General features: G+C 41.3%; 2 protein-coding genes across 2 annotated transcripts in view; both read right to left on the reverse strand.

Annotated features, from left to right (window-relative positions):
• cers5 (ceramide synthase 5) overlaps nucleotides 1-5539 on the reverse strand; it is a 29701-nt gene extending 24162 nt beyond the window's left edge. Inside the window, exon 1 of the mRNA XM_076269347.1 lies at nucleotides 5274-5539. Coding sequence (XP_076125462.1) covers nucleotides 5274-5446 — 173 coding nt within the window. The 5' untranslated portion in view covers nucleotides 5447-5539. The remainder of the gene's footprint in view (nucleotides 1-5273) is intronic.
• Nucleotides 5540-7630: 2091 nt separating this feature from the next.
• On the reverse strand, nucleotides 7631-14256 carry LOC143103744 (glycerol-3-phosphate dehydrogenase [NAD(+)], cytoplasmic-like). The gene is made up of 8 exons (XM_076267551.1): nucleotides 14161-14256; nucleotides 10418-10595; nucleotides 9854-9994; nucleotides 9571-9709; nucleotides 9256-9368; nucleotides 8844-9080; nucleotides 8641-8747; nucleotides 7631-8366 (listed from the first exon to the last, which is right to left on the reverse strand). Exons 1-8 carry the CDS (start codon nucleotides 14199-14201, stop codon nucleotides 8270-8272), a joined length of 1053 nt encoding a protein of 350 aa, XP_076123666.1. The 5' UTR covers nucleotides 14202-14256; the 3' UTR covers nucleotides 7631-8269.
• Nucleotides 14257-14291: the final 35 nt, after the last annotated feature.

Raw genomic sequence — 14291 nt, forward strand, 5'->3', positions numbered from 1 at the left:
GAAGCCATCGGCTGGTCTTATCCAGATCACAAAAACAGGTACAGCCATGAGGGTTAGGACACTGTTCTGAAGCAACATTATGGAGTGTGGGTCTAAAACCAGACCATTATCTATCTAGAAGTACCACAAATAGATTTTTAACATCTCCTACAGTCCAGCTAACACTAATAAAATGATGCTTACATGCTATCTATCTTTAGATAATATATTGATTGACTATCCCAAGGTGTTCCATCCTGGTCTTCAGAACTAATTGGTGGTTTGTCTGGATGGCTAGTGTGAACAACGTGTTTTCACATTACATAGCCTACCATCAAAATTAATTTGAAGATGGTACAAAAAGTAAGCTGGTTTTCCTTAAATAAAATTGTTTCCTGATGTTGTTTTAAATGTTTCAGAGCTGAAGTTGTGCGCAGAGCTCCGCATGATCAGGGTGGGACACACTGACAGGCAACCATGACTAAAAGGAGACTTCTCCTATTCGTTCCAGTGGTTTCATCATATCAGCGGCCACACAGGAACACCACAAAAGTATTCTCACACCACTCAAATTTTAGGCCAACACACACACACACAGAGACACAATATTTAGTTTCACACCAACATAGACACAATATAGAGCTGAAAAACAACAAAAGCCAGCACTTCTTTCCACCAAGAGCCTGAATTCTCTCATCATCCAAGAATGCAGCCATCACTGCAGATTCCAGCATCACTATCCTCAATGCAAGCATGGCAACACACAACACCAGAGGAGCACTATTGTCTCTCTTGGTTTTATTTCATCTTCATTAATTTATATAGCCCCAGTGTCTCAAAGCATTTACTGATCTGACTTCCCCAGGGGCGTAGCCAGGATTATTTTATAGGGGGGGCCAGCTGGGTCCAGACTTTTTATTGGGGTGGCACATGGGAATCAAAACTACTATTTGAAAACTACTCAAACAGTTTTGAAGATTAGGATAGCCTATTTTAATAATGGCAATAAATTGTGTAAAGCCAACACTGATACACAGGTCAGTTTGTTGTCCACTCCAACACATTTTCCATAAATAGGCCAATGCTATAAAAAACACATGCTATACATTGTTTTTTTCAGCAGAGTCTAGGCTACCCAGACCTGCCACAATTTCATGTATTAATACATGCATTGATTTAATTTTGATTTTTAAATAATAAAAATACAAAAAGTGTATTATAAAAAATAATATATTTTGACATGTATCTCACCACTGCAAACTGTCAGCTGGCACATGTGTGTGTAGGGCAGACTGTCCTGAATCTGGCAATATCATTGCCATGGTGGAGGGATTCTCTGGGGCTGAGCAAATGTGAAAAATATGTGGTGTGCCTTACGGAAACAAATGCCATTTTTTTTTATTTAGCCCTATGAGCCCTACTCTGTTTTTGGCCATTCTCACTATCTTTAGTTATAAGCATTTATCCTGGTCATTGTAAGTGCCATTTACACATGCTATATTTTTTCAGAACAGTCTAGGCTACCCGTATCTGCCACTAATTCATATTAATACTTGCATTGATTTGGTTTTGATTTTTAAATAATACAAAGACAAAAAGCATATTATACCATTCTTATTTTGAAATGTATCTCTGTCAGCTGGACATGACTTTCATGTATGTGTAGGGCAGACTGTCCTGAATCTGGCAATATAAGAACCATGGTGGAGGGGGGCTTTGGGGCTGACAATTTACAGACATGTGGTGTGCGCCTTACAGAAATAAATGCCATTTTTTTTATTTAGTAATGAAAAATGACCTTTCTGCGCTCCATATCTGTGACACAAACTGATCTTACCTGACTGAACCCGAGTTTTTGCGTGTTCTGTGTGTACACTCATGATGATTCTAAAACAACTTTTTACTGCATTGTCATGAACAAAGTGAAGGCAAAAAGGTGTTTCTTTGTCGAATAAATTGGGATGCAATGTGAGTCTCGAATTAGATGCCATGCAGAAATTTGCTGGGATCTCAAAACCGGATTATGAACATACTTTGCCATAGAGAAACACATGATAGCGTTGGATTATGAACATGCTTACAAAAACGTACAAAAACGTGGGGTAAGTCGAGCTATAAAGTTATTATTTTGATGTCATTTCATCTGTTTTTTAACCCAGAATTATGTACTTGGTATCAAATGATAGCTCTGTGTCTCCTCTTTCATCCGTCATGCGTGGCATAGGCCTATTTATCCGATCGGATCACGGGTTCGTGAGTAGAGCCTAATTCAAACGAGAGTAATGGGTGTGTACCAATAGATAGCCCTGTGTCTCCTCTTTCTTCTGATATGCTTGCCATATCTATGCGATCACGGCTTCGCGAGTAATTCAAACGAGAGTAATGGGTGCGCAGGTGAACTGTAAATATGAATCAATTTGATTTAATTATTTTTTCTTTTTCATACTTGATCGCACAGGCAAGTGTTTAGTCTCGTTGGAAAGCCCCACTTCTGCTCTGTCACACAATTAAGTTTTCATCTCGCTGCGATGAACAGTTCTGGAGCAATGTAACAAAGAACTCAGGCAAAGCAGCCTGCCTCTGCCTGACCAGCTATGGCAAGAACCACGCAGTCAGCAAATTATGTTTTTTTATAAAGTAGCCTAGGCTAGGCCATATTAGCCTCCTTTTATTGAAGCCATCCGGAGATATGTGCCTAATATGCTTGCATTTCACCCAAATGTTATCGAAATGTTTTTGTAACAGCGTTACCGCGGGCATCCGATTATTTCTGATCAGCCCCACAAGTCAATGTCAGAGCCTACCTAACAAGGACAGCCTAACGCAGCTCACTTGGCTATGATTCGTGACACATTCTAACATCTTATTAGCATTAATGTTCCAACTCATCATCAACTCACCTGTTGTTACTGAGGTTAAGTAGTAGTCTAGTCTACTGTCAAGTGTTTTTAACAGATGACTTGAATTGTCCCGCTGCTGCTGCTGCTGCACTAGGCCTACTCACGATGTGATCAGGCTACACTTCCTGACTGGGCCAATGGTCGTAGATTGAGTGCAGTAATTGGTTCAGTCCCTGCTTTGCAAAGTGTTGGCAAAGTGCCGTCGAAAACGGCTTTTTTTTTTTTACTTTTCACTGAACGGAGCTGGGGGGGCCAGCAGGGTGGCCAAGCTTTGACCAGGCCACCACGTAGCTCCGCCCTTGGACTTCCCCCTTCCAAACACATCGGTGCCTGAGTGATAAATACAGTACACTGAGTGATAGCCATTGCTGCGAGGCATGACCTGAACTATTACTATTCTGTGCCCGTGGGCCTGTTGACACATGGTCCAATGGGCGTGGCCCTGCTCTCCTGACGATAGTGGCGATGATGATGACACGGTAGAGCGTGCTCAATGGGCAGGTGCAGGCATGTTGTCCACCACCAGCTACACTCACACTGCTGTTGCTGCTGACCATAAAGCAGGGTTCCTAGACAGCAGTGTACACAAAACACACACGCACAGAGAGACAGAGAGAGAGAGAGACAGAGAGAGAGAGAGACAGAGAGAGAGAGAGCTCCTGAGACAGGGGTGAGGTGGCAACATTAGCTGTGGGGCCTGAGGCTGATAAATATATGAATGAGAATGGCAGAAAAACTCTGTGTGTGTGTGTGTGTGTGTGTGTGTGTGTGTGACAAACACCACAGGTCTCCAAATAAAGATGCTGCGCCTATGTTGTTTGAGTCCATGCTGCTGGAACCAGAGAGCCTTAGGAGCCAGTGCTGTGACTGCCGGACAGCATTGTTAAAAAAAAAAAGTTATCAGATGTAGAGATGGGTTTTTCATTCAAATAAGGAGTCCCTTTTAGAATGATTACATAACTTTTCTCACCATACCAATCCTACTGTCTGCTTGTTTTATGAAGGCATGACAGATAAGTGCATGGGTGTGAGGTGGAGAAGCCGGTCTTTCTCGAAACTTTCTTCCATCACTCTGCAGGTCTATATGTAACACAAAAGGACCCATTTAAACCTATGTGCCAAGGACCGGTTGCACCAGATACAGGCTCTTTGTAGTCTAAAACTTTGACCAAACCAAATGCAAATAAACCAAAGGTAGTTTCCCTTCAAAAGGCACACACTGCATCAAAACACAGTCGGCCTATCATAACTGTGGATTATACGGGACCTGAACAATATTATGTATCCTTGTCCAGGAGAAATGCACTATTGAACGTTGTAAAAAATATGCTTTAAATGAACACTAAAATGTCTATGGTGACATTGTAAAGTGTAAGGTGAAGTGGAGTGAAACAGTGCTATCCTTCCCTTAGTCACTGTAAATAGCATGCATACCCTTAAACCAAAACAAAAAGATGATATGAACGGACAGTAACATTTCACACAACTGTTGGACAGTTGTGGCTTAAGCTACTATATTCAATCTATATTAGCAACATCATCAACCCATGTCAAAATCAAGGAGGCTGCTTTTAGTCCCAGCCTTCATCAATAGACCCGTAATCAACAGGTCTAGTTTGTGGTGGCCCCAGTGAGAACATGTGGAATGGGAAGTCATTTAGAATGTCTGTCGAGCACGAGAGATCCCTAGCACAAAAAACGGCCAACAACGGTGGCGTGCGGAATCACAAGACAACGATTTTACAATGATGTGTTTCATTCAAAAGGTATCTTACTTAAAGTAGGAAGAAAACAGTGACACTGGTTGAGCAATACAACATAGTTCACATGTTTAACTTAGTTGTCAGTCAGGTGACAGCCAAGAAGAGGGAAGCGCGCTAGGAATGACTGCACAGCATGCTAAGCCTTTCAGAAGACGGTTTATGACAATGAGGTGATGGGGAGAATGCCAGGGGCTTCGTAAAACAAAGATGCCCTTTACGGGACAGAAAAATTTGTCATAAAGTGTTCACAGTTAGCTTAGGTTAACTTCCTTGACAATGTTTCTTTGATGTAGGAAGGGTCACAATGGACGTTCACAAATAACTGTTAACGTTACGAAGTTACACTCCGAACTAGCTGAATAAACTTAAACTAAGATACTGCTGAAAATACAAAAACAAACTGGTGTGATTTTAAACTAACCAATCAGTCAGAGTTCAGAGACACCTAGTTCATGTTGAAATAGCACATTTATAAAATCTCCTCGATGGTAGCATGCCCATGTGTAGTGTAACGCATTTCCTGGTAATATGGCAATTTTGAAATGCCTTTGATGTCTAAACACTCAACCTAGCTAACGTTAGCTAGCTTAGCGTGGGATGACACTCGCAGCCACTGAATAGACAAAGTTACCTCTCGAAAAGTATCCTGACAGCGAAGATTCCCAGGGCCAGAGGCAGAGCAGAGAGCAAATGTCCGGCTTTGGGATACTCCACTCCTGGCGCTGGATCCGCCAAATCCGCCCAAGTCACATTATGTGGAAGCCAAAACCTTTCGTTCCAAAACCAGGCTGAAATAGCAGCCATGTTAGGAAGAATTGAATGTTGAGAGAAGGAAGGGGAGTAGCTACCTAAAGAAAAACGAGGGGGGAAAAAAGAATGACCGCCCCTTTCCTTGGTTGCAAACTGATGGGATGAGTTGACGTGTTTCCATCAAGGTTGCCAGATGTGAGGAGTGAGTATGTAAAATTAAACCATGTTGCTCAACACAGGTTTACATATTAACCTATGTGTTCATGTCACTGATTCATTTTCATAAAGACAGCCTTCCCCAAAACTGGTTCTCATGATTTCCTCTCACAAAATGACTGTTGTTATCAAGAGACACACTCTGATGAAAGTCATGATACCCCATGTGACCAACCCATGTGATTTGCATTATACAGAATCATTATAAAGCAGCAGACACAGGCTGCTACAGCACACAGAGGACACACACAGTGTCAAGATTCAACACTGTGATCCTGACTCCAATGTACCAACTATGTATTGTTGATGAAGCAGATGAAAATGTAAAGCATGTCCTGACAAGTGCAGTAATAGAGGCTGCAGGAGAACTTTAAAAGCAGATTAGTTGACTGAGCCTCAAATATGCATGGAAACTCCCCAATGCAGGGACGTGCAGTTTGCTGTTAATAATGACCAACGGTCAGTTCATGTGCGATTTGAACAAAGCCATCATTAAAGCCTATGTAGGCTACTGCATAATAGGCTACTGTATATGTTTAAATAGATAGACAGAAAAATAGATAGATATATTATAGATAGATAGATAGATAGATAGAGTTAATAGTCGTTTGATCAGAAAAGAGTATGTTGTTTATGGGGTATTTGAATATAATGGAGGGGGCACAGACACAGTAGACTGTATCCATACAATGAAAGCTATTAAAATATTTAACATACACTTAAAAATGTGAATGGTGCAGCCATTGTGCCTAGATGACTAGGAAAGTAAAATGTTTTTGTTCCTACCTAAAGCCAAACTTAATGTAAAACAAAAAAGGGAATAGGTCAGATCTGGCAACCTCGCCCTGGATGGAGTAGGGATGAGGAAGTGGACAGCCACACCTCCCGCCAGAAAATATTTGGGGCGGGTGAATGCGAACTGTCATTCAAAGAGGGCTTGAGTTATTTGACAGTTGTGCGTTTACTGAGATATCCAAGATTAGAATAATCATCCAATCAGATATAAGTCTCAGTTAGACCCCATGAATTGCCTAATAGGCCTTCAACATCCATCCGGTAGAATTTCAATGATATAGGCCTAGTCTTTTTTTCTTTACAAATAGGATCACAATTATGGATTAGCCTACAAGTAAGGATACAATGTAAATCATAGCGGAGAAAAACTGCAACATCTTGAAATGAAAACATTGAGAGTATAAAGCCAAGGGCGCCATCTATCGTTCTGGCTGGCAACTTTTCTATATTTATCTCCACCTTTGGCCTATGAGAAGTGATATTATTAGAATCCTTAAAGGGTGACTGGCTTAAAAACTATTCAGAGGATTTTATTCAGAGTGGTACTGTTAAAACGCCTGAATGCATGAGAGTGCACCCAGCTACTTATAAATTATAACAGAAATCAGAAATAACTATCCATTCTAATTCTCTCCATTAGAACTATATTAGCTATATTACTGAACTACCAGACCGAGGAACCTTGTTCTTAAAAAAAAAAAAAACTGAAAACAGCACCAAGATGAAATGAAATATAATTTGAATGTGATTGAATAGTAGCTAAATACCAGTGATCACTTTAACGGCCAGCGGTTCTCAGCAACCCTTTAATGTTAGAATTTTGCTCCTATGAGAAGGAGATGAAGATTGGTGCAGTGTCCTCATTGAGAAGGTCAGAGGTCGTTATCTGACCAAAATGGTAAAGGTGAGAGGTTTTGGATGGCAGACCATAGACGGGGCCCTAATAAAGGTCACAGCGCAGCTTGTGTGTGGCTGAAGAATCCGACTGGAGAAATGAATGAGGCCTTGCCTTGCCTCTACCTCAGCTAACAGAAAAAGTGAAGGGACACTAAATCCTGAGTTTTCTAAAATAAAAAATGCCATGCATAAAATCAAACTAAAACAAACAAACAAACAAAATACATTAAAAACCCACCATACAGTTAGACGAAAGCTAGACCAAAACACAAGCATTTAATTTACACTTTTTTTTTAAATGTACTGTATTTACGACCAGTTTCCCTTCAGTTCAGTTTCCCTTTAATAATATGCATGGTACTCATACAGTATATGTATATAAAACACATCCAGGTGCAACCCTCTGATGACCTGACATGCAGAGAGAGTAATAAAGACAAACACTTCAGAGCTAACAAGAGTCCAATTAAACAGAGGACAAAGTCCCGTGCAGACAATGGTAGACACTTAGAGTCGTAAGGCACTTTTTTCCCCTTTACTATTCTCAAAGATGGCCAGACTTTGGTTACGATTATGTAACAGTTGGTATAGAGTGGGGCAATGAACCTCTTCTTCAAGTTAAGAGTTACTTAAGACAATCATTTACATTTCATTTCCTTAAGAAAATAGATCACTATACAACAGTAATTAAAACCCACAGCCGTGGTATCCAAAAATAGTAAACCTAATCATTCAGTACTAGCAGCATTTTGGTTCAGATAGACTGCTGAGAACTTGATACAGGACTGAATGGACAGAAGCACTTTGTGGGCTGAGGAGGGTAACTCTTCTCCCCACTTTTTGATTTGGGATGCATAGGGTACAAAAACACAGGCACAATGACCAATCTCAATCCCAACTCCTTTCCTCTTCCCATCTGACTACGTTCCCAACACCTCCACACTCTACTTGAGACAGGGTATCTATCAGTTACATGTGCTCTGGGTGGTTCTGAAGACAGGTAACAAACTCTTTTACAGGGTGTTTCTCAAAGCAGATCTGATAGACAGCATTGAAGAGTGGGAACCTGATGGAGGAAATAAGTGCATTACTAGTTATCAATGACAAATGGCATCACTGTCAAGCAGATTATATCACAGTCCTAAAAAGTCTACAAACAATTAAACATACTATTTTAAATGACATATAAACATCTTGAACTCCATGAATATAGCTATATCAACATGGATATATCCATATATTCATATTCACCAACTGCATAAGTAATTGTGTGTTTTGTCTTGTTTGGGTTGCTTCACCACAGGGAGATATGTCCACCATCTTTTTGACTTTAAACTTACTTGTCGACTAGCTTTTTGCCTTTGAGGATGCGGTGGACCTCTGCAGCAGTAGCTGGACCTTGCAGTTTCTGACCATTCAGCATCTCTTTCTCCAGCTCCTCAATGGTCTAGGGAGAGAGACAGGGCCACAGCTAACATTAGGCCACAGACTGAAGATGGTTCGTAGCATAGCTCTTCAGGTCACCAACATTGTCTTGACCCACCTTCCCTGTTTTGGCAAAAGCTTCACCAATCTTGCGGTTGCGGCCACCGTAGCATGTGGTGATGAGATCGGCCACACCACAGCTCTCCAGGAAAGTGGTGGGGGAGACAGGCCCTGCTGTGCAGAAAAACCGGGCGAAGGCAATCATCTCCATCAGGCCTAGACGGATCACCGCAGCTTTGGTATTGTCACCACAGCCCAGCCCATCACAGAAGCCAGCTCCCACAGCAACAATGTTCTAGAAGGCAAAGTTCTAAAATGTGAGACAACTTCAAAGTGCTAAATACAAATCAGAGAAGTGATATGTTCATTATGTTCATGTTTAACAACATTCAAAAACACAGCGGAAAATACATTTATTTCAAGTATTTCATCTTTGATCAATATTGGGAGTAATAATTAGTAATGCTTACCTTAAGAGCTCCACAAATCTCTACAACATCAGCCTCTTCCACCACAGTTACCCTGAAGTTTGTTGTCTGCATCATTTCTTTCAGAATGGGTCCAATCGTTTTGCATTTACAACCTTTATTACAAATATTTTTGAAAAAAACATTTCAAAATTGAGACTGCTCTGATGCAATAACATTTCAGTGATATTGATTTGCTACATTCTATTTTGAGAAGTGACGAAATGGTTGCTTTAATATCCAGGCACATCTTAATGACGTAATGGATAATAAGGTTTTAAGTTAACCAGTACTTTATAGCCCTGGATGTTTTCTCACCGATTGTTGTTTCACAGAACTTCTCGTCTGCAACCTCATTGGCCAGATTGGCCCCCATTAGAACTGTCATGGTGATGCCCAGATTCTCTCGAATCACTTCAGAGATCAGCTTCAGGCCATCTGGGCCCTCATCGACACCCTATACCACACACACACACACACACGCACACACAATAAAAACTTAAATATGCTCTGGAATACTTTTTGTTTATCTATCTAATAAAGGGTTAAAATCTAAAAAACAGAAAAAAAACTGAGTAATGGAGCTGATGAAGATACACACCTTGATGAGTGACATCCCCACTGCGTCTGATTTGATGTGGCCCTTGATGGTGTCACAAACCCTCTTGATGAACTGGTGCGGGATGACGAAGATGAGGATGTCGGCTCCTTTCACAGACTCCAGAAGGTCAGGAACAGCTACCTGAGGGAAGAGACAGTCCCTGTGATCAGGGCTTCTCAGTCTTGCTTTTAAGCACTCTCTCCTTACACTTCATCAGTTAGGTTTGACTTTGTGTGTGTGTGTGTGTGTGTGTGTGGTGTGTGTTTGTCCCTGTACGTCTGTTCTGTTTTAACCATGGGATCTTAATTAGCTAAGCAGACCTGAGTGTATTCACAATATTCTCGACATCATGTCCCCCAATGCCACACATAACAAGCTCTAGTTTACATGTAAGAAATCCTGTATCTGGAGGTGGAAAGTTGATTCTCATTACCACAACTCTTCAGCCAGTTAGATCAGGTACAGGTAGACCCAATACATGTAGGACTTTTACTTTCTGAGGCCAGGTGTTATCCACCTCTGGTTCCAGGTTTCTCCATGCCCCTTTACCGTGCCCCTACGTACCACATTGGGGGGCAGCTTGTGTCCAGGGAGGTACTTGACATTCTCGTGTTCCGTGTTGATGATCTCTGTGAGCTTGCGCCCGTTCACCATCTCCTCAAACACCCACATGTTCACGGTGGTGTCGAACGTGGAGTGCTTCTCTGCATTGGCACCTACGATCTTGGCAATGGCAGAGCCCCTATGGGGACAAAGACACATTAGTTTAGATAGCAAGACATCGGGTCGCTTTTGGTTTAAATTGAAATGGATTCTGAAGCAGCGCAGAGAAAACAGTTGAGAAATGTGCCAATAAGGCCACAGCTTTGTGTTTGAGCTCAGGTTGAGAAAGGGAGAGACAGCAACTCAGGAGCTCCTGCCCTTGACCCCAGGTGACAGGAATGGACCCAGCCATGACATGAACCGGACTTTTCCCCAACTCCATCGTGTGTCACTATTTTATTTAACCATATCTTTTATATCTCTATTTATTATTGACACTAGTATCATATGTAAACTGTTTCTAGTAAGCTGTGCCACATCACAATCTGCTTTAAATAACAAAGAATTTAAGTCTTGATCTTTACCTCACACCCCTCCGACAGTCCCATCACACCCATTAGACAAACGTAAGGTGATTAGTGACAAGAGCTGTAATAATGCCACAGCACTAATCCATATCATAGTAACAACAACAGTAATAACACATCATCGTAAACCCCCCATCAGAAATGAAACTTTAAATCACAGCGATAAGACGAAGGAGATGTCTTAACATTGGGTGTAGAGACCATATCACACACTCACACCTGTAGAGTAGAGACCATATCACACACTCACACCTGTAGAGTAGAGACCATATCACACACTCACACCTGTAGAGTAATCAGGGGACTGGAGAGAGGATCGTCTGTCAATCAAAGTGGACAGCATACTCAATCACAACAAATAAACTGTGGAGTTTCTACACGTTCACAACACAGATCTCTCTTTGTTGGGTGATTTATCTGATCCATACATTTCCTAGCAAAGGCACAGCAAATGCTACAAAACATACAACACATTTTCAAACTACATTTCAAATATAGTTATAAATAAAATAGGCTAAATAAATAATGTGAGTGAACTAGTTACCACAGCAACAATAAAAAAAAGAAGAACTAGTCAAGCCAACTCTTTCTAGGGTCAAACTAAAAATAGTTTAAATGCAGGAGAACCCTGGCACCACCTGATGATGTCATGAAGCAGGCTCCAGATACCTAACAACTGATCTCATATAGATTGATTCCATGACCACAACCAAGGAATTGTATTAAGTAGGCTACAGTAGCCTACCCTACAGGTAGCTCTCCGTTCCTGTGGTAGTTTTGGGTCGTTTAAGAGGGGTCTAAAGACATTCCTATTCAACATGTACTTAGTTGTTTAAGCGCTTATGTGTTATGGTTTGTATAATATTGTTTTATTTTCATTAGGCTGTTAATTAATTTGACATTATTGTTTATTATTGATATTCTCCTTAATGTAGTCTTACCATGTCATTGTTTTTATATTATTGATTGAATGGACATTATTATATAATAATACGTTTATTTTATATAGCGCCTTTCTCAAACCCAAGGTCGCTTTAGATAGTAGGAAGGCAGGGAAACACAATAACAAACAAACAAAACAATACAACAGAGACAAAGGCAGGGAAACACAATAACAAACAAACAAAACAATACAACAAAGACAAGTTATCTGTATGGAACTATGTGTTGGGTGTGGAGGAGAAGTAATCATTAAACAGAAAGGTCTTGAGATGTGCTTTGAAGAAAGGAAGAGAAGGACAGGCACGAAGAGATTGGGGGAGGGAGTTCCAGAGTTTGGGGGCCAAGACACTGAAGGACCTGCCACCCAGGGTGGAGAGTCTGGAGCGGGGGATAGCCAAGAGGTTTTGGTCAGAGGATCTGAGTGAGCGGGAAGGAGTGTAAGGGGTCAGGAGGTCGCAGATGTAGGGGGGAGCAAGGTTGTGGAGGGCTTTGAAGGTGAATAGTAGTACTTTGTATTTGATCCGGGACGGAATTGGTAGCCAATGGAGTTAATGGAGAATGTGGGTGATGTGTGCTGATCGTCTGGTATGGGTGAGGAGCCTGGCAGCAGAGTTTTGAATATATTGTCTTTGAAGGGTTTTAGTGGGGAGACCAAGAAAAAGTGAGTTGCAGTAATCTAAACTGGAAATAATGAAAGAGTGAAACAAAGTCTGTGCATCACTAGGAGAGAGGAAGGGTCGGAGGCGGGCAATGTTACGGAGGTGAAAAAAAGCAATCTTAGTGAGTGATTTGATATGAGGTTCAAAGCTAAGGGTGGAGTCAAGCTGAATGCCAAGGTTTTTAACAACAGGGGTGGATTTGGTGAGGATGCTTTTAGGGCCAATCAGCAGAATTTCGGTTTTGTCTGTGTTGAGCTTGAGAAAATTGTTTTGCATCCATAATTAAGTCAGAGAGGCAGTCAGTGAGGGAGCGTGGTGGGGGTCAGAGGGAGAGGGAGTGGTAAGATAGAGTTGGATGTCATCTGCAGTGGAAGTTGAGACCGTGGTTGCGAATAATCAGGCCAAGAGGGAGGATGTATATGAGAAAGAGGATTATTGTTTTATTATTGCCTTTCCCCTCATTTTCATTTCTTATTTTTATTAGGCTATTGATTGAATTGATATTGTTTATTATTACTATTCTCCTTATTATATTTGAACAACATTCTAATCTGTTTCCTGTTCAATTTTAAATATTATGTTGTTTTGTATTTATGTGTCGCTTTGGACAAAGGCGTCTGCCAAATCCATAACCATACAGGACCAGTAATTGTCAAGCCTTGAAATGGGCTGAAATAGGTAGGCCTAGGCCAAATTCACAAGATTGTAAAAGTGCACGTTGGATCAATCATATTTTACTGCTATTGATACTACACTATATTTGCTATGCACGCAGCTATTTCAACGATTATATGACATCACGTTTCAGGCAAACCACCTACAGTGTTCTCTCCTGCTATAGCCCAAAGGTATGATAATGCGGCAAGAAGTCTGACTTCACTCCACGCAGTCCCTCTGCTGGTAGCCATAGAAACAAAATCAACTACACATTAGTCTACATAGTAGACTAACTAAGCTATATTAAACCTGTGGAAAGTCTACTTGTTTTCCTTATTTGTAGTATATTTCAAAGTGTCATCATAGGCCTGTAAATGTAGAAGCAAATTAATACAAAACAGTTTAGCGTAGCCTATTTACTGTGGATTATTATAGCCTACATGCATGCTACATAAAAGTGGCAGCCTATCTTTGCATCCCCCCCCCCAGGGGTGGATCTTCAAAATAATAGCATTATAGATTATTTTGCGACTTTGGTGCTAGAATTCAGATCGACTGGATAAAAATGCACAGTCATGAGATCACGTCGTCAACTCAGTAGACTCAGCATATTTCCCTATCGCCAGAGGCGCACAAAACGCCCGCGTACAAATCACGGCATAGAACCGGTGACCGAACAGCAAAACTCACTTCGCAGTTTATAGTAGTCCTGAGCATCAAGGCGACAGCGCCCCCCCCCCCCCTTTAAAAAAAAAAAAAAAAAAAAAGAGTAGCCTAATCTCCCCAGGATATTTACACTTTCCACAATCACACGACCAGGGCCAGAGCACATCTTAATCATCAACGTCCTCCAGCCTTACACAGCAAGCAACACACTCCAAGTTGGTTGGAAAACGCCACTGCGTGAAATATTACTTACCAGTTACCAGAACCAATAATGCAGATTTTTTTGGCTGCCATTGTCCAGAACCTCCAAGGCTGAGCTAAAGGAACCTGCGTCTGTTGGAGCGCTTGCACGGACCAGCTGCAGCTGAGTCAGTGTACCTTTAT

The sequence above is a fragment of the Alosa pseudoharengus genome, unplaced genomic scaffold (genome assembly GCF_046254945.1).
Source record: "Alosa pseudoharengus isolate Yale_2024_CS ecotype anadromous, Long Island Sound unplaced genomic scaffold, YU_APseudo_1.1 YU_APseudo_1.1_scf_5, whole genome shotgun sequence".
Classification (NCBI taxonomy): domain Eukaryota; kingdom Metazoa; phylum Chordata; class Actinopteri; order Clupeiformes; family Clupeidae; genus Alosa; species Alosa pseudoharengus.